This window comes from Symphalangus syndactylus, chromosome 1 (assembly GCF_028878055.3).
Source record: "Symphalangus syndactylus isolate Jambi chromosome 1, NHGRI_mSymSyn1-v2.1_pri, whole genome shotgun sequence".
In the NCBI taxonomy this organism is placed as follows: Eukaryota; Metazoa; Chordata; class Mammalia; order Primates; family Hylobatidae; genus Symphalangus; species Symphalangus syndactylus.
Window position 1 is genome coordinate 123,692,845 of NC_072423.2, and position 24,459 is coordinate 123,717,303.

At 40.7% G+C, this 24,459-nt stretch overlaps 1 protein-coding gene across 5 annotated transcripts in view; it reads right to left on the bottom strand.

Moving 5' to 3' along the window:
* GOLGA4 (golgin A4) overlaps positions 1 to 19,528 on the bottom strand; it is a 122,059-nt gene extending 102,531 nt beyond the window's left edge. For 3 of the 5 annotated variants that reach the window (XM_055283157.2, XM_055283148.2, XM_055283137.2), the window contains exons 1-2: positions 19,156 to 19,507; positions 11,233 to 11,322 (exon numbers count right to left, since the gene is read on the bottom strand). In XM_055283157.2, the coding sequence (XP_055139132.1) occupies positions 11,233 to 11,322; positions 19,156 to 19,227 (162 nt within the window). In that variant the 5' untranslated portion in view covers positions 19,228 to 19,507. Of the gene's footprint in view, positions 1 to 11,232; positions 11,323 to 19,155 lie in introns of those variants that run through there. The other 2 variants (XM_055283129.2, XM_063612082.1) reach the window with 2 other exon arrangements.
* Positions 19,529 to 24,459: the final 4,931 nt, after the last annotated feature.

A 24,459-nucleotide genomic window follows, 5' to 3' on the forward strand; every position in this document is an offset into this window, starting at 1 on the left:
GGTGGCTGTAATACAATGGTATTTATCTATGTAAACATAGAAAAAGTATAGTAAAACTACAGAATAAAAGAAAAAAATGACACAACTCTATAGGGCACTCACTTATCATGAATGAAGATTGCAGGACTAGAAATTGCTCTGGGAGAGTCCGTGAGTGAGTGGTGAGTGAAGGTGAAGTCCTAGGACATTACTGTGAGGTTTTATACCACTGGCATCACCACAAACACATTACAACAACTACATGTCACCAGGTGACAGGATTTTTTCAGCTCCATTATAATCTTATGGGGCTATTGTCATATATGCAGTCCATCACTGAACAAAACATCATTATGAGGCACATCATATATTTTTCCTTAATCTCGGTGGTTTTGGTAGGATTACTCAATATTGTTTGTTTTTGTTTTATAAATAAAAATAAATAGGGACAGGGTTTTGCCATGTTGCCCAGGCTAATCTTGAACTCCTGGGCTCTAGCAATCCACCTGCCTTGGCCTCGCAAACTGCTGGAATTACAGGCATGAGCCATCATGCCTAGCCACAGTGTTCTTTCTGAATTCTATAATTTTCTCTTTAACTGGCATCAGTCTGAGTTTTATTGTGATTTACATATTTACATCAATTTTTTTTTCATTTCCAGGATTTCTTTTTGTTTTTTTTTTGAGATGGGAGTCTCACTCTGTCACCCAGGAAGTGGTACCATCTCAGCTCACTGCAACCTCCACCTCCCATATTCAACCAATTCTCCTGCCTCACTCAGCCTCCCGAGTAGCTGGGTTAACAGGTATGTGCCACCACGCCCAGCTAATTTTTGTATTATTAGTAGAGATGGGGTTTTGCCATGTTGGCCAGGCTGGTCTCAAACTCCTGGCCTCAAGTGGTCTGCCCGCCTTGGCCTCCCAAAGTGCTGAGATTACAAGCGTGAGCCACCACGCCCGGCCAATTTCCAGGATTTCTAATTAGTTCTTTTTCGCATCCATCTAGTCTAGTTTTGTTTTGGCCTGTTTTTCTTCTACAATTTTCTGTTCTTTTTAAGAAAATTATTACTTCTTCTTACGGAAAAAAGTTGTTTTAAAGTAATTTCCAGACTGTTGTATTACTTTAATTTCATCTGGAGTAAATATGTCTTAATCTCTGTTTTTACTGGTGGCCTTCTTAGCATTTATTTTAGAATTTTCATTTACAGGCTCATCTTGAAAAAGGTATTATCTTTGTCTCCTTCTGTGCTCATCCCTCCTTATCCAGCCAATCTGATACCTAAGGCCTTGGTTCAGGTTTCTTACCTTATGGCAATATAGGGGTTATCACAAACTCAGTCACTAAGATAATGTGAGGCTGGATTCGATTCTTGGTCATGAGGCCTCCCTAAGGACAGCAGTTTCCCATAATGGACCACTGAGAGCTCTAGGCAGCAGTTAGTGACAGCTTTTTTCAACTTCCTTTCACCAGTGGTAGGAGCCCCACATTAGCTCTCAGCTTGTTAACACAAAATCTCTGCTGTATAGAACATTTCCAGTCCTTCTCAACCAGAGTTCAAAGAGAAAATTAAATCCAAATGCCTGTATACAATGAATTGATGTATCTACTGTACATATATAGCATGGTACTAGTTTCATACCATACTTAGAAGAATAAAAAATGCAGTTACTCAAATCATTTTCCATAGGGCTTAATTCTCTCACAAAACTCTAGTTGAAAATGGCTGCCTTTGTCCCAACCCCAAACCCTCTAGGACCAAGGATTCACTCCCTCTCAGCCCAAGGAGATGTTTACCTTGTTTGTGAACTCAGATACATGTCTCAATGTTTTTTAAGTTTCATCTACTACTTCCGTGACTGAAACAGCAAGGGTGCCTCAAGGGTCAAATCACAGCATGATTTGACCGAAAGTCCTGAAGTCTTCCAGGGGAGGATTTAGCATGTTAGGCAGCATACCATCGTGACTGATTATTTCCAACAACAACCAGCAGCCTTTTTTTTTTTTTTTTTTTTTTTTTTTTTTTGAGATAGAGTCTTGCTCTGTCACCAAGGGTAGAGTGCGGTGGCGCAGTCATGGCTCACTGCAACCTCAACCTCCTGGGATCAAAAAATCTTCCTACTTCAGCCTCTTAAGTAGCTGGGACCACAGGTGCACACCACCATACCTGGCTAATTTTTTTTTTTTGGTGGAGACAGGGTCTCACTATGTTGCCCACACTGGTCTCCAACTCCTGGGTTCAAGCATTCCTCCCACTGCAGCCTCCCAAATTGCCGGGATTACAGGTGTGAGCCACCAACATCCAGCCTAGCAGTCCTTTCCCATGTGAAAAAAACTTCTTTGAAATTCCTTGAAAAACTATTATTATTTATTTCAGTGATTCTTAGATTCCTTTTCACTCACAGGCAACAAAGGCTTGATTATCATCTCTCATGTATAATACTGGGGGAAGGGCCTAAATAAAAAGTTTAGTGCCTTAGCAAAAAAGTTTAGTGTCTTAGCAAGGGTGTAAATCCCTCTGCCTCAAAGACAGATGGCCCTGTTTCTTTTTTTTTTTTTTTGAGATGGAGTTTCACTCTTGTTGCCCAGGCTGGAATGCAGTGGCATGATCTTGGCTCACTGGAACCTCTCTACCTCTCGGGTTCAAGCGATTCTCCCGCCTCAGCCTCCTGAGTAGCTGGGATTACAGGTGCCCGCCAACACGCCCAGCTAAGTTTTTGTACTTTTAGTAGAGATGGGGGGGTTTCGCCACGTTGGCCAGGCTGGTCTCGAACTCCTGACCTCAAGTAATCCACCCTCCTCGGCCTTCCTAGGTGCTGGGATTACAGGCATGAGCCACCACACCTGGCAGATGGTCCTGTTTCTATCTTCCCAGATACTGTTAAGTACAACTGTCAGCAGAACCCTTATGATTTTGGGTCAATTAAATTCATCCAACCTGTGGCCCAGGATGGCTTCAAATGAGGCCCAACACAAGTTCATAAACTTTCTGAAAACATTGAGACTTTTTTGCTTTTTCTTTTTTTTTAGCTCATCAACTATTATTAGTGTTAGTATATTTGATGTGTGGCCCAAGACAATTCTTCTTTCAATGTGGCCCAGGGAAGCCAAAAGATTGGATACCCCTGTAAAAAGTACCTATGATAATATACTCTACAGAAGATCCAAGAATAAAATGGTTTACAGAAGCAGCAGGTGAAGAAATATCCAGTACATAATGTGGGTAAATCATGTTGATCAAATTTAAGACCACAACTCAAGGCTCTATTTTGTCTGTATGGATAGTTTTACTACATAGAAAGCCTTTAAACAAAATGACAGCATAAAAGGACAAGGTATCTAACTTTCTCTAGTCTTAATCGCCAATGAAAAGACCAAGGGTATATAAGATGGGAAAAAACATGTATCAGCCCAGCAACCAGGAAAGAAGATGCAATTTAGATTCAAGGAAGTTTTGCTAAGTCCATGACTCCTCAGGCCTAAGTAAAATAAGTCATCAAAGATCAGCTTTCCACTCCAATTATGAGAATACTCAGCATATGCAACAAGAAAGTGGAACCAAAGGTTTGTTCTTCAAAAGATCAACAAAATTGACAAACCATTAGCTAGACTGACAGAGGGGAAAAAAGAAGACTCATATCATGAAAACCAGGAATGAAAAAGAAGAAATTACCACTGAATGTGCAGAAAAGGATAACAAAGCTAAAAGGTTTTTGCCTCATTTGAGCATGGGCTGCTTAGTTAGCAGCCTGCAAATGACAGACTTGACTGCTGTGACTGCCTGAGACTCAGGAGCTGTTACAAAAACTACCTAATTTAGGATTTCAGTTTGTTTATGTACAAGTTAGGCTACAGTTCCTTACATAGGGACTCAAGATATATAGGTAGCCTCAGGCCAAATTTAGTTTAATTTATGCCAACAAATGAGATAAATGAAATGGACAAATTCCTAGAGATACACAAATTACCAAAACTAACTCAGGAAGAAGCAAAATCTGAACAGAGCTATAAAAAGTAGATACTGAATTAGTTATCAGAACACTTCCCTCAAAAAAAAGCCCAGGACACATGATTTCAATGGTAGATTCTACCAAACATTTAAAGAAGAATTAATAGCAATTCTTCACAAACTCTTGAAAAAATACAGAGAGGTGAACCCTTCCCAACTCATTTCATGGGGCCTGCAGACCAGCATCTCTTATGAATATAGACACAAAAATCCTCAACAAAATACTAATAGATCAATCCAGTAATATATAAAAAAGATTATATACCAGAAACAAGTGACATTTATTGTAGGAATACACGGTTAATTTAACCTCTGAAAACCAATTAATACGATATTCAATATAATAAGGGATTTAGGAAGGAATGTTTCTCATGTATTACTTTGAAGATACTTCCCAGTAATCCCTAAAACGATGCCTTTAAGCCATATAAGCCTTGAAACATAAAATAAATCTCTAAAATGTGCTTAAGAATTCTCAAAAACTGGGGCCAGGTGTGGTGGTTCATGCCTGTAATCCCAGCACTTTAGGAGTCCAAGGTGGGCAGATCACTTGAGGCCAGGCGTTCGAGGCCAGCCTTGCCAACATGGTGAAACCTCATCTCTACTAAAAACACAAGTATTAGCTGGGCGTGGTGGCACATGCCTGTAATCGCAGCTATTCAAGAGGCTGAGGCAGGAGAATCACTTGGACCTGAGAGGCAGAGGTTGTAGTGAGCCGAGATCATGCCACTGCACTCCAGCCTGAGCAACAGAGCATATACATATAGCATATATATATTTTTTCATATATATATATATATATGAAAACACACCTAATTCTGGAATTTAATTTAAATATTGTTTTAATTTAAAAACAATATGAAAGTTGTTCGTGGATGAGTCCCCAGGATAACAATGGACATGTTTACTATGGCCCCTAATAAATGAGGAAGTGTCTCAGGAAGACAGCAAACCAGAGAGAGCAGGATAGGAGGCAAAGTGAAGCTATCAATCCTTCCTTCATAAATTCAATAGGCAAAGCAACACAGAGATAACATCCCTAGGACCCTAATCCACATAATAGTCCATCTGTTCCCCTCCCCTCACACAAGGACCTAAAAAGAGGAAGTGGAGCAGCCCCTCCCCTCTTCCAAGGCTGTCCCTAATAACTTAGTTAGCACCTACTATGTGCAAGGTACCACGCTAGAGATGTACATGCCTTCTTACTGGTAATCCCCAAAACTTCAAAAATTTCTCATTTTACAAATGAGAAAACCTGAGACTGAAAAGTTAACTTTAATAGATCTTTCAGTCAGCAAATGGCAAAGCCAGGATGTAAACTTGGGCTGATTCAGGTAACACCAAAAAACCATCCTTTCCTCATCAGTCTATTCCAGGTCTTATTCCAGGTACTAATACAGTACACAGATTTTTACTCCCTTAAAAAAAATCATTAGACTCAGTTATAAAAAAAAAAGTAGATACATGCTACAACACAAATGAATCTTGAAAACATTAAGCTAAGTAAAAGTGGTCAGACACAAAAGGTAACATATCGAATGATTCCATTTATATAAAATATCCAGAAAAGGTAAATCCATTAAGACAGAAAGCAAATTAATGGCTGCCAGGGGTTGGACGAAGGAGGAGTGGGAATGACTGCTTAATCAGCGTGGGGTTTCATTTGGGGGTGATGGAAATGTTATGGAACTAGATAGATGTGATGAATGTACAACACTGGGGATGTGCTAAATGCTACTTAATTGTTTGCTTTAAATGGTTAATTTATGTTATATGAATTTAAACTCAATTAAAAAAAAAATCAGGGTCCCTTGAGCCCAAGAGTTGGAGGCCAGCCAGAGCAACATAGTGTGATGCCCTATCTCTGAAAAAGTCCAGGTCCAATCCTGAGTGGGGCAGAGGATAGGAGGATGTTAGCTTCATTTGCTCTAGTTAATCCCTTACAGGATCCTACATTACATATTGCTGTAAAGCAACCCAGAACAAGGGAAGCAAAAAAGATTAACCTCAAGCAACAAGGACAGGAAGCCCTACTCTGAGGATAGTGGGGCTATGCCTAGGATCACCAGGAGAGAGTGCTATGATCAAACAGACAGATCTGCCATTTGCGCAGGATAGGAGAGTACCCAGAGTAGACTTATGTAGACTTCAGAGTCAATGCGAATTCAGTCTACTCTCCTCCGCCTTCAATGTTTATAATAATATAGATTTTTTTATGTTCCTTTTTCTTTTTTGAGATGGATTTTTGCTTTTATTGCCCAGGCTGGAGTGCAATGGCACGACCTCGGCTCACTGCAACCTCCACCTCCTGGGTTCAAGCGATTCTCCTGCCTTAGCCTCTCGAATAGCTGGTATGGTATTGAATCAAAGACAAAGAGAACAGTGGAACAGAATATAGAAAGCTCAGAAACAAAGCCACTCAAATATGGACATGAATGTAAAACGATACTCATTAAGACAGTGTGGTATCAAAGACAAAGAGAACAATGGAACAGAATAGAGAACTCAGGAATAAAGCCACTCAAATATGGACATATGGACACAATTAATGAAAAAATGTAGAACAGTAGAGCAGTGTGAAAAAGATGAGACAACTGGATATACATACTGGAGAGGATGAAACTTGATCCCTACTTCACACTATATTGAAAAACCACTTCTTGGGCTCAAGGGATCCTCCTGCCTCAGCCTCCTGAGTAGCTGGGACTACAGGTGCACACCACTGTGCCTGGCTTGGATTTATTTTAAGTGTTAAGTGTTTTTTTTTTTTTTTTTTGGCCCTGTGTGGTGACTCATGCCTGTAATCCCAGCACTTTACGAGGCCAAGGTGGATGGATCACTTGAGCTCAGGAGGTTGAAGCTGCAGAGTGCTGAGACTGTGCCACTATGCTTCAACCTGGGCAACAGAGTGAGACCCTGTCTCAAAAAACAAAAAAATGCTTTTTTTAAAAAAGAAAATGTGGAAATTTAGCTCAAAACATAAATATTTGTCCACCGCAACAGTAGACACAGTAAAGTCTACATTATCTGGAATGCTTAGGTGGTAGAATGGTTTAAGTTAATTTCCTGGTCAATTAAAAAAAGGTTTTGCCTTTTTATCTATTGCTGAAAATACTAATATGTCTACTTTCCTGTGTTGGTAAATACTGTATATAAACCCAAATAAATCTGTCTTTGTTTGGAGTGCCTCAGGCTTCTTTATAAAAGGGACATAAAGGCCAGGCGCGGTGGCTCACGCCTGTAATCCCAGCACTTCGTGAGGCCGAGGCGGGTGGATCACCTGAGGTCAGGAGTGCAAGACCAGCCTGGCCAACATGGTGAAACTCTGTCTCTACTAAAAATACAAAAAGTTAGCCAGGCATGGTGGTGTGTGCCTGTAATCCCAGTTACTCAGGAGGCTGAGGCAGGGAGAATTGCTTGAACCTGGGAGGCGGAGGTTGCAGTGAGCTGAGATCACACCACTGCACTCCAGCCTGGGTGACAGAGCAAGACTTTGTCTCAAAAAAAAATAATAATACTAATGATGACAACAAAACAAACCTATAAGGATTTTGACTGGGATTGCACTGAGTCTAAAGATTAGTTTGGAGAAAGTCTTAATATTGCAAATCAATCTTTATCATCTTTTTAGTATTATAAATAGCTTTCTACAGTAAGCCTTGTGGATATACATTTAAAATGCTATTGTTCTATAGGACAGATTTCTAGAAATGGGATTTCTAGATAATAGGGTATAAGTTAATTTAAAAAATATATAAGCTATATATATAATATATAAGCTAATTTATATATTATATATAATAGCTAATAATAATAATAATAATAATTAACAATATAAGCTAATATATATAATATATAAGCTAATTTAAAAACTGTAAAAATACGGCCAGGCACAGTGGCTCACGCCCGTAATCCCAGCACTTTGGGAGGCTGAGGCGGGCAGATCACGAGGTCAAGAGATTGAGACCATTCTCAGCAACATGGTGAAACTCCATCTCAAGTAAAAATACAAAAAATTAGCTGGGCGTGGTGGCGAGTAGTCTCAGCTACTCGGGAGGCTAAGTCAGGAGAGCCACTTGAACCCGGGAGGCAGAGGTTGCAGTGAGCGAAGACTGCACCCCTGAACTCCAGCCTGGCGACAGAGCAAGACTCCATTTCAAAAAAAAAAAAAAATTGTAAAAATACATACAAATTGTCCTGATGGGGATTACTTTAAAACAATTAAAAAAAAGAAAACCTTTATTTAGATGTTGAGAGCAAAATAAACAAAAGGTACATAGTACAGTTTTTGCACTCAAAGTTCATGTTATATACACTATAACCTTGGTGCATATACTGAAATGATCTGATAAAGTTGCATAAAAGTACAGAGTATATACAGTTTTCTGGGATCTTATTTTCTTAAGTATTATTTACATTACTGCATTTCTTTAACTTTACGATTTCAAATACAATATTGTTGAACTCAGTTTATACATATAACCAATTTGAATGAAAGCTGCAGTACTGAGTTGTAATGTTTTTGCAATCAGTATTAATGGCATCATTTCTATACTCAGTATATTGATTGACATTATAGTATATTAGTTTGCATACAATAAAGTGAAACACTGAAAATAGTGGAGAATTATGTTGATTGCTACCATTGTGTTTTTTTGTTGTTGTTGTTTTGTTTTTGTTTTTTTTGAGACAGTGTCTCGCTCTGTCGCCCAGGCTAGAGTGCAGTGGCACGATCTTAGCTCACTGCAAACTCCACCTCCTGGGTTCAATCGATTCTTCTGCCTCAGCCACCCAAATAGCTGGGATTACAGGGACGTGTCACCACGTCTGGCTAATTTTTGTATTTTTTTAGGGTTTCACCATATTGGCCAGGCTGGTCTCGAACTCCTGGCCTCAAGTGATCTGCCCACCTCGGCCTCCTAAAGTGCTGGGATTACAGGCGTGAGCCACCGTGCCTGGCTGACTGCTACCATTGCTTTTTAAAAATACTTTTTAAAAATCTAGGATGCTTTAAAACAATTTAAATGAATATACCTTTACAAAATAATTATTTCTGAAAGATTTGGTTTTAGCACTGTTTTACAATCGATCAAGTCAGCTAAAGGTTATTTATTTCTTTCTAAATTTTAATATTAACAATCCTAGCTAAGAGATGGTTTCGGATAGAATGACAAAGCATTGTCATCACTTCATCTCCTTGCTTTTAAGCTTTTTTGACAACTTTAACAGGTACTTTGACCACAGAGTGCAATCTAAACCTTACTTCAACTTATTTTATAATAAATAAAGGATTTTTCAATTATATAATTAAGTTTTTTGTTAAAAGGACATTAAATTAATTTTTTCATCATCTCCCTATACCCTAGGGAAGTTTCTCATTTTGTTAAACTTCTAAGATAGAAGGTACTGTCAGGGATGGAAAATGGATGGGAACCAGGCTTTTTTTTTTTTTTGAGAAACAGGGTCTTACTGTGTCACCTAGGCTGGTGCAATCATGGTTCACTGCAGCTTCGACCTCCGAGACTCAAGTAAGCCTCCTGCCTTAGCCTCTTGAGTAGCTGGGACCACACAGGTGCATGCCACCATACGTGGCTAATTTTATTTTATTTTTGCAGAAACAGGGTCTCAGTCTGTTGCCCAGGCTGGTCTCAAACTCCTGGACTCAAGCAATCCTCCTGCCTTGGCCTCCCAAAGTGCTGGATTACAGGCATGAGCCACCATACTTGGCCTAAAACTAAGAACTTCTGTTCATCAAAGGACATCATTAAGAAAATGAATGGCAAGCCACTGAGTGGAAGATAGCTGCAAGATATATATTCACCAAAAAACTCCTATGTATTCTATATTTTTTTAAAAACTCCTACAAATCAATTTTTTAAAAAAAGATAATCCAATAGAAAAATGGGCAAGGGACTTAAGCACTCACAAAAGAAGGCATCAAATGGGCAATAAACAGATGAAAATGCTCAATCTCATTAGTTATCAGAGAATGCAAATTAAAACCAAAATGAAAGACCACCACCAGAACAGCTGAAATGAAAAAGACTGTTTTCCAGCATATTTACACAGAGTAGAAAAATAAAGATTCTTAAAAATATAGGGCAAAAGCAACTTTCATAAGCTCCTGGTGAGAATTTAAATTTCTACAACCACTCTGGAAAACCATCAGCATTATCTTCTTACGCGTTAAAATGGAGCAGTGATTCTACTCCAAAGTACATACCAACAGAAATGCAGGTACATGTACACCAAAAGAAACGCACAATAATGTTGATGGCAACATAATTCATAGTAGCCAAAACCTGTAGACAACCCAAATGTTTAACTACAATGTTTACATTTAGAAAGCATATTTAAGAGGTAAAACTATTAAAAAAAAAAAAAAAAAAAAAAAAAAAGGAAGCAAGCAAATACCAAAAATTCAGGATGGTGGTAATCCTTCAGGGAGAAAGGGAGCATGACAGTGCTGACAGTGTTCCTTTGCTTGACCTGGGAGGATTCACTTCATGATAATTTGCTGATCTGTGCATTTATGTTTTACCTTCTTTTTGTACATGTGTTACACTTCACAGAAAAAAAAAAAGTTGGAAATAATGAGTTTTAATGCCAGCTGCTGGTTACATGGAATAAGTTCAATAAGTTACTTCTCAGTTTCCACTCACCAGCTTGAAAAAATGATGCTATGTTGAACAAATTTATCAAATTATTCTGAAAACTTCAACTATTAAATCCGGAACGTATCATCCTCTCAAATTAAGGTTCTCAACAAACCATACTTTATAAAGCATAATTGGGAGAATTGCTTGAGCCCAGGAGTTCAAGACCAGCCTGAGCAACACAATGGGATCCCGTCTATGAAAAGTTTAAACGTTAGCCAGGCAGGTGGCGTGCGCCTACAGTCCCAGCTACTCAGGAGGCTGAAGTTAGAGGATCACTTGAATCCAGAAGGTCAAGGTTGCAATGAGTAGTGATCGTGCCACTGCACTCTAGCCTGGGTGACAGAACCAGACCCCGTCTCAAAAACATACATACATACATACATTACATTACATACATACATACATACATAAATCATAACTGCTATTTGTGGAAAAAAAAAGACTAATTGTGTTACTAATAAAAACTCTACCTAGGAATTAAATAGGTGACCTGTCAAAATAGTTCCCCATTTTGTTATCAATGGCATTACATTTTAGATTAATTAGTTTCTTGTGAGAGGTATACTAGAAAAGGAATTCCAAACTTACCTCTCTATTGGGTGTACCTTCATCAAGTTGCTCTGTAAATGAAGATGTCCTGCTCCTCATTCTTGTTGGTGTTGAAGAATTGGAGGAAGCCTAGATTTAAAAATTATTGCACAAATTAGCAAGACTATATTGACTAGTGAACTATGTACTAGGTAGTCCTTCTCTCAGTCCATGCCCAAAGAATTCAGTGAAAGAAAGGAAAAGAGCAAAAACATGAAAAGCAGAAAAGGATAACAAACATAATCAACTAGAAAACCCAGGCTACCTACCAGGTCCCTGGCCTAACTCTGCCACCAACTAGAACTATGATCTTAGCTACATGAACTTTTTGAGGACTATGTGTCTCCATACATAAAGTTGTGATACTAATGTAAGATGATAATATCAGAGAAAACTGAAGCCAGGTGAGGGGTATATAAAAACTCTCTGCACTATCTTTATAACTTTTCTATAAACCAAAATTATTCCAAAATTAGAAGTTCATTTAAAAAAAAGGCTGTCAATTCAATCTTTAAGATCCCTTCTACCTTCTAGCTCTAACATTCAATAGTATGAAATGCACAGATAAACAGCACTTGCCCACCTAATTAACGGCCTTGCTTTGAGCTTACCTTGAATACCACTGCTAAATACTGAGATGCTATTCCATTTAGCTCTGTAATTGACAGCCTGACTCCTATAATCCTCAATGCAAAAAAACTCAGGAGAAAGGGCTCAAAATTTAAACTAGAGGTCTGGGGTCTACGCTAAGGTGAGCTAAAAACAACCCTAAAAGTATAAAACCAAAACTTCGCGATCCCCCTACACCCACAGCAAAATAGATCTGAACTTAGATCTATTTTGAGAAATGAATGAGTCATGGTACCTGACCTCTTTTTATAGTCTGCACTTTACAAAAGGCAGTTAATAAATATTTGTCAAATAAATGACTGAATGAATAAACAAATGGAACTCTGGTCTGTGGTATCTGTGCACAAATTGCTGTGGTTAGGGTGGAACTGAGAGGTCGTGAGGAATAATAGTATACAAACATACACATACTCTATATACACATATATACATCCACACAGACATATACATATTTAGCTTATGATAAAAGTAACATTTTGCATCAGGATAGACATTCAATAAATGTTGGGACAACTGGCCATCCATATGGGGCAAGACACACAAATCAGATCCTTACTTCATACTTAAGCTATATTAAAGATTTAATTTTTTTAATTGAAATACAAAAAATTCAAGAGTCTATTTCTACAATCTCTGAATGGGAAAGAGATTTTTACGTGAAAAACAAATCAAAGCAGCAGTTTAACTGGGAGGTTAGGAAAAGCATCTACAAATATGACAAAAGTTTAATAACCTTTTTTCTATCAACAGCTCTTGTAAGTCCATAAGTTAGAACTCAGAAAACTTACTAACCCAATCTTCTTTTTATCTGAGACGGGGTAACCTGAGCTCCGTCAATGAAACACATGAGACTTCGAGTCATAAGTGAGTGATGTGAAAAAACAGACATACAAATAAAGTTCATCATCTGATGACAATGGAGACAGAACTTCATGCATCCACGCAGATATAAGCTGTGAGTGACAGATGCAATGCTGGTGCCAAGCTGAAGCAGCTGCAACACAGAGCAGTCTCCCCAGTGTAACTGGATGTAGCAATCAGCTCAGACTTTTGGGACCTCAAGGAAATTCTGTAGGCTAAAGACTCTTCAATAAATTCTTTTTCTGCTTACCTAGATTGACTAAGATTTTGTTGCTTACAACTAAGAACTCCAACACCTTCTAAAAGATGAACCAGAAAAATCAGTACAACAGATGAAATTAGCTATGTGCAGAAGTCACCTTAAGGGATGAGATATCCTCTCCCACCAAAGACAAAACAGGAAGAATAAGGACTTAAAAATATGAACGAGAGTAGTGGTGCGCGCCTGTAATCCCAGGTACTCAGGAGGCTGAGGCAGGAGAATTGCTTCAACTCGGGAGGCAGAGGTTGCAGTGAGCCAAGATTCTGCCACTACACTCCAGCCTGGGTGACAGAGCAAGACTCTGTCTCAAAAAAAAAAAGTATATAAACAAGAAAATGAATCAATGTGAAATAAAGTTGAAGCCTTAGCAATGGTTTAAATGTCTAGAAATGACTAAAAGTCAACATTGCACTTAGAAAATGGCAAGGGAAAGCACAGTCACTGTGTAGTGTTAGTCTCAGTCTTGGAATAAGTTTGAGCCTACATTGAACACCACATTCAAATTACAAATGTTCAAAGAACATCAGAAATAGCTTTCATTAAAGTTGAGATAAATTCCATAAACCTTCCCACACCTAGAGCCACAATTTGCAAACCATGCCAGTGCCAGCTTCAAAGGCTGTAGGTGCCTCAAAGGCTGCCACTATGGGGGCAGCCTTTTGTATCTATGTATTTATAAATGATTATATGTAAGAACTCCTTTAATAAAACGGTCACTGGGTGGTAAAAAGTTAGAAAAGTACTACTAGACTACAGGAAATACCTCTTGACTAATCAACTCTCTCTGTTGTGATTCCATCATGTCTAAGAAATCTCTGGGTTATTAATTCAGCTTTCCAAATATCCAGATGCCAGGAAAGGGCTACCTTAGACAGTGACCTTCAAACTGCTTAAAAAGTATACCTCACTGCAAATCTTAAAAACTGGCATTATGTCTTACACCTTGGCCTCATATGGTCTAATCAGTAACTGAGAGCTTCATCAGCTCTGGAGTAACTGACAAAAAACCAAATAACGGGGTTTACAAAGTTTAACAGGTTCTAACATATTCTCCCCAGAAAAGTTTAACATATTCTCCCCAGAAAAGTAGTACTATCCGGCAAAACATGGCCTGATGGCTTGTTGATCTTCCTCTGGATCTTCCCCTGGAGTTGTAAGAGTAAGGATTATACGAGAAAATGGACGTGAGTATAAAGTATAAAACAGTGCATACAGAACTAACTGTACTTCAGCATTTGTCCCAGGTGCCTGGTTCCTTAATGGGCTATCCTCACTTCAAGATATAAAGGGATTTAGGTTCCTTCAAACCAAACTTGAGCTGATTAATTGCAATAGCCATAAGACATCTGAGTCAGCTTTCTAAGCTGTTAATCAAAAAACTTGACAGCTACATCCAGACCCACAATTAATATTTTATTGCCCACTACCTAATTATTAACTGACCACAATTATACTCGATTTCAGTGTAAGAAAAACCATTTTGGTTGTGCACAGTGGCTCATGCCTGTAATCCCAACACTTTGAGAGGCCAAGGCAAGACGATCACTTGAGGCCAGGAGTTCAAGACTGCCTGAGTAACACAGTAAGACCCTGACTCTACAAAAACTTAAAAAAAAGAAAAACCATTTTAGTCATTGTGATGGGCAAAATTGTAAGATGACCCCAAATGACCCCTGCCCTGTGAATATAATGAGATATCACTCTCATAATTGTTATATTACAGGGAAAAGAGATTTTAAAGGCATATTTAAGGTTACTAGGTTACTAATCAGTTGACTATGAGTTCATCAAAAGATTACCTGGATGGGTCTAAACTAATTACATAAGCCCTTCAAATATGGGTCTAGAGGGCAGGGAGACATACTTCTGCTGTCCTGAAAGAAAGCAAAATGCCTACAGGGGCACGTGGCAAGGAGCTGCTGGTAGCCTCTAAGCCGAAAGTGGTCAGCAAGAAATGAAGGCCCCAGTCCTATAACCAGAAAGGACTGAATTCTACCACAACCACATGGGCATACAAAAGGATCCTGAGCTACAGATGAGAACGCAGCTTGGACAACATATTGATTTTAGCCTTGCAAGACCTTGAGCAGAGAATCCAGTCATGCCAAGCCAGACTTCTGACCTACAGAACTATAAAACAATAACTGGGTTATTAGGCACTAAGGTTGTGGTAACTTGTTATGCAACATTAGAAAACTAATCCAGTCATCCTTAGGAATAAGTCTTGAATCCCTTGTCCCTATACCATGACTTTTCATTATCCATCAAGGCTCTGCTCAGATGTCACCCTGATCTTCTCCAGAAATACCTTATTTTGCACAACCACAACACCCTGTACATATCACCATTACACTGAAAGTACTTGTCTCTCAACTCCATTGTGTAGGGACTACATAGACCCTTCAAAGCAAATGCAACATCCAGCAGAGGACCTACGCATTCACTGTTCATAACTAACATCTGGCTCATTTCACTCTCCCTACACCACCTATGGATTAGTCACGGCAGAGACATAGCCATTGAATCCTCATCACAGCACTGTTGTAAGTCACTGCCAAATCAATTTGACATCCCAGTTCTAAAAGAGCAGTCAAAGTAACTTGGGGTTAATTCTTCAAATACACCTTTATATTTTAGGTGCCAAACTTATTAAAGCCTTTCATCATGTTCTTAATAAACTACCTTCTGATCTAAATGTTTTCTCTGGGACTCATGCTTTCCCTAGGACTCATGCTTTCCCCAATTCCAAGACTGAAACTATTTAGTAAACTTGGATTCACAATAAGGCTATGTCCCTTCAGAAAGGACTCTTTTCCCTGTTACCTGTGGAACTGTTTGCTGGTTTTTTGTTTTTGTTTTTTAAATTTGTGTCACATAAACTATTATTTTGGGGTCTCACTCTAAAAGAGTGAGGTCAGTTGCCATCTCTGAGCTGAGGGAAAAAAATAAGGGATGATTCTGCAGGCATAAGGAGGGGCCCCTATGTTGATTTTGTAAAAATATACATAACATAAAATTTACCATTTTAAACATTTGTAGGTGTACACTTCAGTGGCATGAACTACATTCACACTGTTGTGGAATCACCACCATCCATCTCCAGTATGTTTTCATCTTTCCAAACTAAAACTCTGTACCCACTAAACAGTAACTCCCCATTCTCTCCTCTCTCCAGCCTTTGGCAACAACCATTCTATTTTCTGTCTCTACGAATCTGACTACTCTAGGTACCTCAATTAAGTGGAGTCATGTATTCGTCCTTTTGTATCTGTACTTCTATAATTTTTAAGTTTTAGAAGTACTTGAAAAGGCTAAAAATGTTTTAAAGTATTTGTATTCATGTACTACATATATCCCAAGAAATTACAATGTCCGTATTACTTCTTGATGTTTCTTTTATTGACTTAGTTCTTTCAGGAGTTTAAAAATCCAAAATAGGTATTTGTTGTTAAAACATAATTTTTTTTTTTTTTTTTTTTTTTTTGAGTCAGAGTCTCCCTCTGTCCCCCAGGCTGGAGTGCAGTGGCATGATCTCAGTTCATTGCAACCTCTGCCTCCCAGGTTCAAGCAATTCTCCTGCCTCAGCCTCCGGAGTAGCCAGGATTACAGGCGTGTGCCACCACGCCCCACTAATTTTTGTATTTTTAGTAGACCTCAGGTGATCCGCCCGCTTTGGCCTCCCAAAGTGCTGAGATTACAGACATGAGCCACGGTGCTGGGCCAGAAATGGGATTTTGCCATCTTGGCCAGGCTGGTCTTAAACTACTGAGTTCAAGCGATTCGAAGTGCTGGGATTACAGGCGTAAGGCCACCATACCAGGACACATTTTTTGTTTCTAAGATCACAACAATTCACAAGCAGGGAGAAAAATATATGGCAGGCAGAAAGGAAGGTTACAAAATAATTATCAAAAGTAGAGCACGAATGGCCAGGCGCAGTGGCTCACGCCTGTAATCCCAGCATTTTGGGAGGCCAGGGCTGGCGGATCACCAGAGGTTAGGAGTTCAAGACCAGCCTGGCCAACACAGTGAATATACATATAATCCAAAAGGATTATTTTAAACCTTTTGTACACAAAGTGATTTTATTTGATCCAGATACCCTGTCTCACCAGAAGCATTAAGCTACAGAAACAGAGCTCTTATATCTTAGTTTGTGACTAGCTTATTATTACTAAAAACCTCTGTTAATGAACAAAAACAATTCATTTTCACGAAGAAAAGCTAAACGCTACAAATAAGAAAAAGCACGCTCAGTAATTTACCAGCACCTTAAAGTATATTCTTCTTCAGCTAGTTTTACTATGTGTGTATATAAATACACTTACATACAGATTCTTTTTCCCAAAACTGGGATCACATTTTACCTGCTGCTTCTGTCTTTTAACACAAATATCTTTTTGTGTTAATACTTTTCTGAAGCCTCTAACACTAGCTGCATAACATTAGGCAAGTTACTTCACCTCTTTGAGCCTCACTCCTTCATCTATAAAAGAGGAATTATAGTATTATCTACCTCACAGGTTTATGTGAGATTAAATAAAATAATCTGTGTAAATACTAAGCAAAATGTCTGGCACATACTAAGGACACAGTAAATGTTGACTTGTTATGGCTGCATAATAACCTATCAAGCATAACTAACTGCCTGATAAAATTTAACCAATTCTCTACTGTTGGACATTTTTGGCTAGTTTTTAACCTATTAAAACAACATTGACATGAAAATCCATAGAGCTAAATCTTTAATACATCCTAAATTTTCTTAGAATAAATTTCTAGAAATGGAATCCTGGCTCAATTACATTTTATACATTCCCAAGTGGAAGTGCCTTACATTCACTAACATGCCCATTTCCTCACATTCCTCATCTCTACCTCACTTTTAAAGTTTATCTTTGTTTCTTAATTAACAGTGTTTTGTAAAATTTTAAATGACTGCAATAGATGGTATGAAAAGGCCATTCTTTACTACTTAAATTTTAATTACCATTTGCACTTGAGAAAAGAAGCAACCCTTCAGTGTTGTGTTCTGATGTTTTTCTCAAGCACTGTTTTACTACACGAGCTTTAAATTAAAAAAAAAAACTTCAATTTATAGTTTCAGAATAAACCTAATGCAATCGTTGTATGTTAAGAATTTAGAAATGCCTCCAAGTTAGTCAAAACTCAGCTTTTCTTGAAACCGCAAAGACCAAAAACCCTAAAATTAAGGGACAGATCTGCTCAATCTGTTGAAATTCAAAAAGGCTGGGAAGAAATTAAGCAGAGACCGTCGTCTTCGCTGTTAAGACTCTGTGCTGTCAGCATCGAAACATCTCCAGTGAACGCTTAGGAAACTGTTTCTTTAAATTAATACTACTAACACGCCTCCTTTTCCCTGGAAACGCATTTCCTAAAGCAACAGCATTCCTGAAAAACAAGCATAACCCTGCCCGCAGAGCAGCAGAGCAGCAAGACTTAAAAAGCAGAGCAGAGTTCCGGACAGGCAGAGTGTCTGCCCCTCCACCCGCCAGTCCCGGATTAACCAAGTTATGCGAAGTGACTAACTCGTGACAGCCTCGGGCGCTGGACGCCGGCCACGCCGCCACCTCTTTCAGGTCCCACCGCTCCTACCAGCAGCCTGACCCAGGATGGCTCTACTCCCCAGCCTTCAATCCCTGGACCTGGGTTTGGAATTAGGAGACTTCCGTCAAGGGTCAGTTGTGCGGGATCCTGGCCATTCCACACAAAATCTCACAATGGGCAAGAGAGAGGGGGACACCTCGAGCAGAGGTCAGATATCACAAGGGACCCGGGTTTTCCCACCCCGCCCTCATTCCCAGCGTGGGGTCTCAGATGGGTGGGGGAACCTCAAATACAGATCAGAAATCATGCAAGTTCGGAGTCTGGCCTTAGGAGAAAACTCTTAACGGAGATGGGGTGTCACGAGGGATCCAGCCACCCCCATCCACTCATTACTGGATGAAGTTTTGCGATGGGAAAATCCAGGTCAGGAGTTACGGACGACCTGCACCGCCCGGAGCTCCTTCTGGGTCCGGAGCTTGGGAAGAGTCCGGGTTAGAGGTCAAAGGTCACGGAAGAACTCCCCAACTCCCCCCGCCTCTTTCGTCCGCGGGCCAGTTCAAGGGGTATTCGGAACTAGGGGAGGAGAGCGGCAGCCATCGTACCTGAGCAGGAGCCAGCGCCTGCTGGAACTGCTGCTGCTCCTCGCTGATCTTTTGCTTTAGTTTCTTGAACATGGCGCAGCGTACGTAGGGTCCTGAGTGTCAATGAGACCTGAGGGGCGAGAGCCCGGGGAGTCCCGGCCGCGGCGGCTACGGCGACTTCTCTACACCAGGGACAGCGGAGGCCGGGCCTCGCCGCCTCCTCCTTGAGCCTGTGGGCAAGTCCGGACACTCGTCCTGAGGGTGTCGGCGTCGCCGCCGCCGCGTCTCTTTCTTCCGGGTGCCACTGGCTGGCCTCGGCCCCCCATCCAGCCCCGGGAGCCGCGGCGGCGACGACAACGGCAGCAGGTGAACTGTGGGCCAAGGGCGCTTGCGCGGCCTACGTGGAGCTCACCGAGGCTAACTACGGAGCACCGGATGGGACAAGCACAATGTCGGGTCCTGCACATGCGCGCTCGGCCGGTCGCTCCCGAACTCGCTACACTGGAGGACAAAAGGTTCGGTCTTGCCTGATTTCGTTGCGTGCGGAAACCGCCCTCGCGGCTCAGAACCGGAGCGTGGGCTAGTCTGAATACTACACTGACTCTCACCTGGGCTTTGGCCCTGCAAAATCAGACGGGAAGAGTGCTGCTTCTATCGATGGCAGCAGGGCCGACGGGCCCACCGCAAAGAACACAGGGATGAGCGTCCAGGATGGGAGAAGGGGAGATCCAGAGAACCTAACGCAGGCCCTAATTAATAGTGTTCTTTTCTTTAGTAGCTGTAGCTAGGATTTTATGTCTTCGGTGCCAGAGGGGCCTGCTTCCCTTCCCTGAACTCTTCCAGCGTCGGGAAGTCCCTGATACCAGGCGCCAGGGGTCCAAATGTTTTGTGCCAATAGTGTAAAACCTCAAGTGTTTGGACACCTGCTTTATTCTTTTCTTCACCGAAATCGTATATTTCACGAATTCATTCAAAAACCTTTATCAGGCCTTGGAGATGTTAAAAGAATTTACAGCCTAGTGGAAGACACAGATTCCTAATGAGTCCAAATTTACTCCTAACACCTGCAATCATCCTACAAGATTTTAATGTTTATGTGCCTCATTTATCCAAAACCCTGAACTTTGGCTGCCTGTGAATCCTCAGGTCCATTTCAGCAACCCACTTTTGCATGCTGTACCTTTGGTATCATCTGAAACTGCTTACATTGTCTCCGGTATCAAAATCTAACAGTATATGCTGATCTCCACGTTTTAGCAAATTTTGTTTACCAGCAATAATAGGAGCAACCTGCTCTCGAGAGTCCATATTCTGATCCCTAAATGTATTAGAGCCACAGTGGGGCCTGGAACACTGCCTTAACACCTGGGCTAAGTCCTCTTATATCCCATAGTGAACACCTTATGTATGTAAGGGGTCCCCAGCCCCGGGGCCACAAACAGGTACCAGCCCATGGCCTGTTAGGAACCGGGCTACACAGCAAGAAGTGAATCTCTGGCAAGCCAGGGAAGCTTAATCTGTATTTACAGCTGCTCCCCATGGCTCACATTATCGTCTGAGTTCCACCTCCTGTCAGATCAGCTGTGGCACGAGATTCTCATAGGAGCTGGAACTACTGTGAACTAGGCATGAGAGGGATCTAGGTTATGCTCCTTATGAGAATCTAATGCCTGATGATCTGTCACTGTCTCCCATCACCCCCAGATGGGACCATCTAGTTGCAGGAAAATAAGCTCAGGGCTCCCACCGATTCTATATTATGGTGAGTTGTGTAATTATTTCATTATATATTACAATGCAATAATAATAGAAATAAAGTGCACAATAAATATAATGCACTTGAATCGTCCCAAACCATCCTTCCCCCATCCCCCTAGCCCCCACCCCCAGGAAAAAATTGTCTTCCATGAAACAGGTCCCTGGCATCCAAAAGATTGGGGACCACTGCCTTATATAATTACCGAGAGTTTTTTCTGGGCTTTTTTGTTTTGTTTTGTTTTTCAAGAGTACTTAGCTCTCAGCCAGGCACAGTGGCTCATGTCTGTAATCCCAGCACTTTAGGAGGCCGAGGCAGACAGATCATTTGAGGTCAGGAGTTCCAGACCAGCCTGGCCATCATGGTGAAACCCGGTCTCCACTAAAAATACAAAAATTAGCCAGGTGTGGTGGTGCATACCTGTAATCCAAGCTACTCGGGAGGTTGAGGCAGGAGAATTGCTTGAACCCAGGAGGCGGAGGCTGCAGTGAGCTGAGATCATGCCACTACCCTCCAACCTGGGAGACAGAGTGAGACTCCATCTCAAAATAATAATAAAAAGAGTACTTAACTCTCAACTGATGGAAGTTCAATAGGCCTTCAGCTGCTTCCAGCTCCAGATGCCCAATATACATCTTCCCCCCAATTTTCACAATTGTGCATCAAAGTGTCAATTTTATATGTATACATATATATGCATATATCTGTGTTTGTACATATATGTAGGCCCTATCAAAGCCAACTATTCTAAATAATAAATAAAAAGGATCCAAGATATCACTTAGAGAAAGACATCAGAAGAGTGATAATTATGTGAAAAGGGAGATAGCTTTGCCAGGACACAAAAAAGGAGACAGGGTTGAAACCCTTCATCACATGTGACACAATGTTGTTAAAACATTAAACCTCCTCACAGCCACATTCTGCTTCAGGTCTCTGCAAATTAACATTCTTTCAGTCAGAAAGAGCAGTCTTTCTGACTGCTCTTAAACCTAGAAATCACTCAATTCTTCAGCTCCTCTGGGTGGCACAAATTTGGATGCAAATCACTTTCTGTAGTCTCAGGCTTTGGCCCACTTCTCAGAATTCTGCACCAATCCAGCTGAAGCACACGGCCTGCCCCTGTTTTCTGTTAGTAATTTGAACTCATTTCCTATCTAGCTGCTCAAGGATTAGCACACCTCACTGCAGAGCAGGATATTTAAAACAGGCTTGCATTTCAATCATAATGATCAAAGGCCTCATGAATTTATTTTCCCAGTGGAACTAGTACCCGTCTTTTTCAACACAAAGAAGCAATTCTAATAGTTATAGACCAAGCCTAACTGTCATTCTTCCACCCCTTCCAATTGCACAAAATGCAAATACTATCTCCATGTTTCAGAAAATTTTCAGAATAACATAATTGCTAGGGGTTCAGATTGCTTTCCAAGCCTTAGATAACAAAATAGCATGTCAGAAAATGCTTCTAGTCAAAAACGAATACACATCTGAAACCTTCAACTGATTTCCTACTTTCTGACCACAAATGTATCATCAGTCCTTTTGCGTCGCCACACAATGCATTTTCTTAACCCTTATCAAGAATCCTTGTATCTGCCAACCACAAGAGTATAGCATAATGGTTAAGAGCACAGTCTTTGGTTTACATAAAAGTCATCAATTTTTATGCAGGGTGCGGTGGTTCATGCCTGTAATCCCAACCCTTTGGGAAGCCGAGGCAGGTGGATCACCTGAGGTCAGGAGTTCAAGACCAGCCTGGCCAACATGGCAAAACCCCGTCTCTACTAAAAATACAAAAAAAATTAACGAGGCATGGTGGTGAACGCCTGTAATCCCAGCTACTCAGGAGGCTGAGGCAGGAGAATCGCCTGGACCTGGGAGGCAGAGGTTGCAGTGAGCCGAGATCGTGCCACTGCACTCCAGCCTGGGCAACAAGAGTGAAACTCCGTCTCAAAAAATAAAAAATAAAAAAAGTCATCCATTTTCTAGTTCTTTAACCTTTGGCACTTAAGCAAACCACAGTATACAAAATCAAATGCCTAAAAGGAACAGGAGGTTATGAGTAAAGCACATATACATAGGATTTAAGACAATGGAAAATGTAGGAAAGTAACAAAGACAGTGTGAACCCATCTAGGGGCATTTTTAAATCAACGCAACAAAACAACTGTTAGAATAACATTCAGCCCAAAGGCCAGATTGTGACCTCTGAGTCTTAGCTCTCTGCATTTCATTTTCCTCATCTTTAACATTTTAATACTATTTCATAGGATTGTTGTGAAGTTCAAATGAGATGATATGCATAAAGCGTACAGTTCATAGTAAATGAAACTTATAAATTCTAAGAGTTTAATTCTCACTCATAACGCTCTCCCTCTGTATGTTGAGAACTCTAGCCTACACCTTTCCCCTGAGCTCTAGATCAAGCTTGTCCAACCCACGGCCCATAGGCTGCATGTGGCACAGGATGGCTTTGAATGTGGCCCAATACAAATTCATAAACTTCCTGAAAACATTATGAGTTTTTTTGTGATTTTTTGGGGGGCTATCAGCTATTGTTAGTGTATTTTATTTGTGGCCCAAGCCAATTCTTCCAGGGAAGCAAAAAGATTGAACACCCCTGCTCTAGATTATAGCATCTCCACTGGGCTCTCAGGTTGAGCAAGGCCAAGAACTATGTCTGTCATGCATCCCAGCCAGTGCTAGTACAGGGCCTGATACTACATTTCTACAGAGTTAATTAGTATTTTTTGTTTTTTTTTGAGACAGAGTCTTACTCTGTTGCCCAGGCTGGAGTGCAGTGATGTGATCTCGGCTCACTGCAACCTCCGCCACCTGGGTTCAAGCAATTCTCCTGCCTCAGCCTCATGAGTAGCTGGGACTACAGGCCTGCGCCACCAAGCCCAGCTAATTTTTGTATTTTTAGTAAAGATGGGATTTCACAACATTGGCCAGACCGGTCTCAAAGCCCTGACCTCAAGTGATCCGTCCACCTCCGCCTCCCAAAGTGCTGGGATTACAGGAGTGAGCCACCATGCCAAGGTTTTTTTTTTTTTTTAAATACAACACCAATGGGGAAAAAAAAACAGTTAATTAATCTTAATACATCCAATTGCCTTAATGGCCAACTGGGCAACTTCCCGTAATGGCTGGCCCTCCTTAATGGCCCACAGGCATCTCACCTTCAACATCTCCAAAAACGAAATCATCTGCTACTACCCCTCTACCATCACCATCAGGCTTGTCCCTTCTGTGTTTCCTCTCACCCTCTTGCTGCTTCTCCTTTTCATAAGCTTGTTTTTTCATCTATGTTTTCTACCTTGGCTGGTGTAATCTCCATCTTCCTAGTTACCAAAGGCAAAAGTTTGGAAGTCAATCAAGACATCCCTCTCTATACATCACCCGTATCCAGAGAATCACTAAGTCTTGTGTATTTTCCTCTGAAATACTACTGAAATCCATCTGCTTTCCTAATTTACCCTGCCACTAGTTTCAGTCTTCATTATAGCTTATCATTTAAATGGCCCCCCAGTTTCCAGTTTTGCTTCTTTCCAATCCATCTTCCA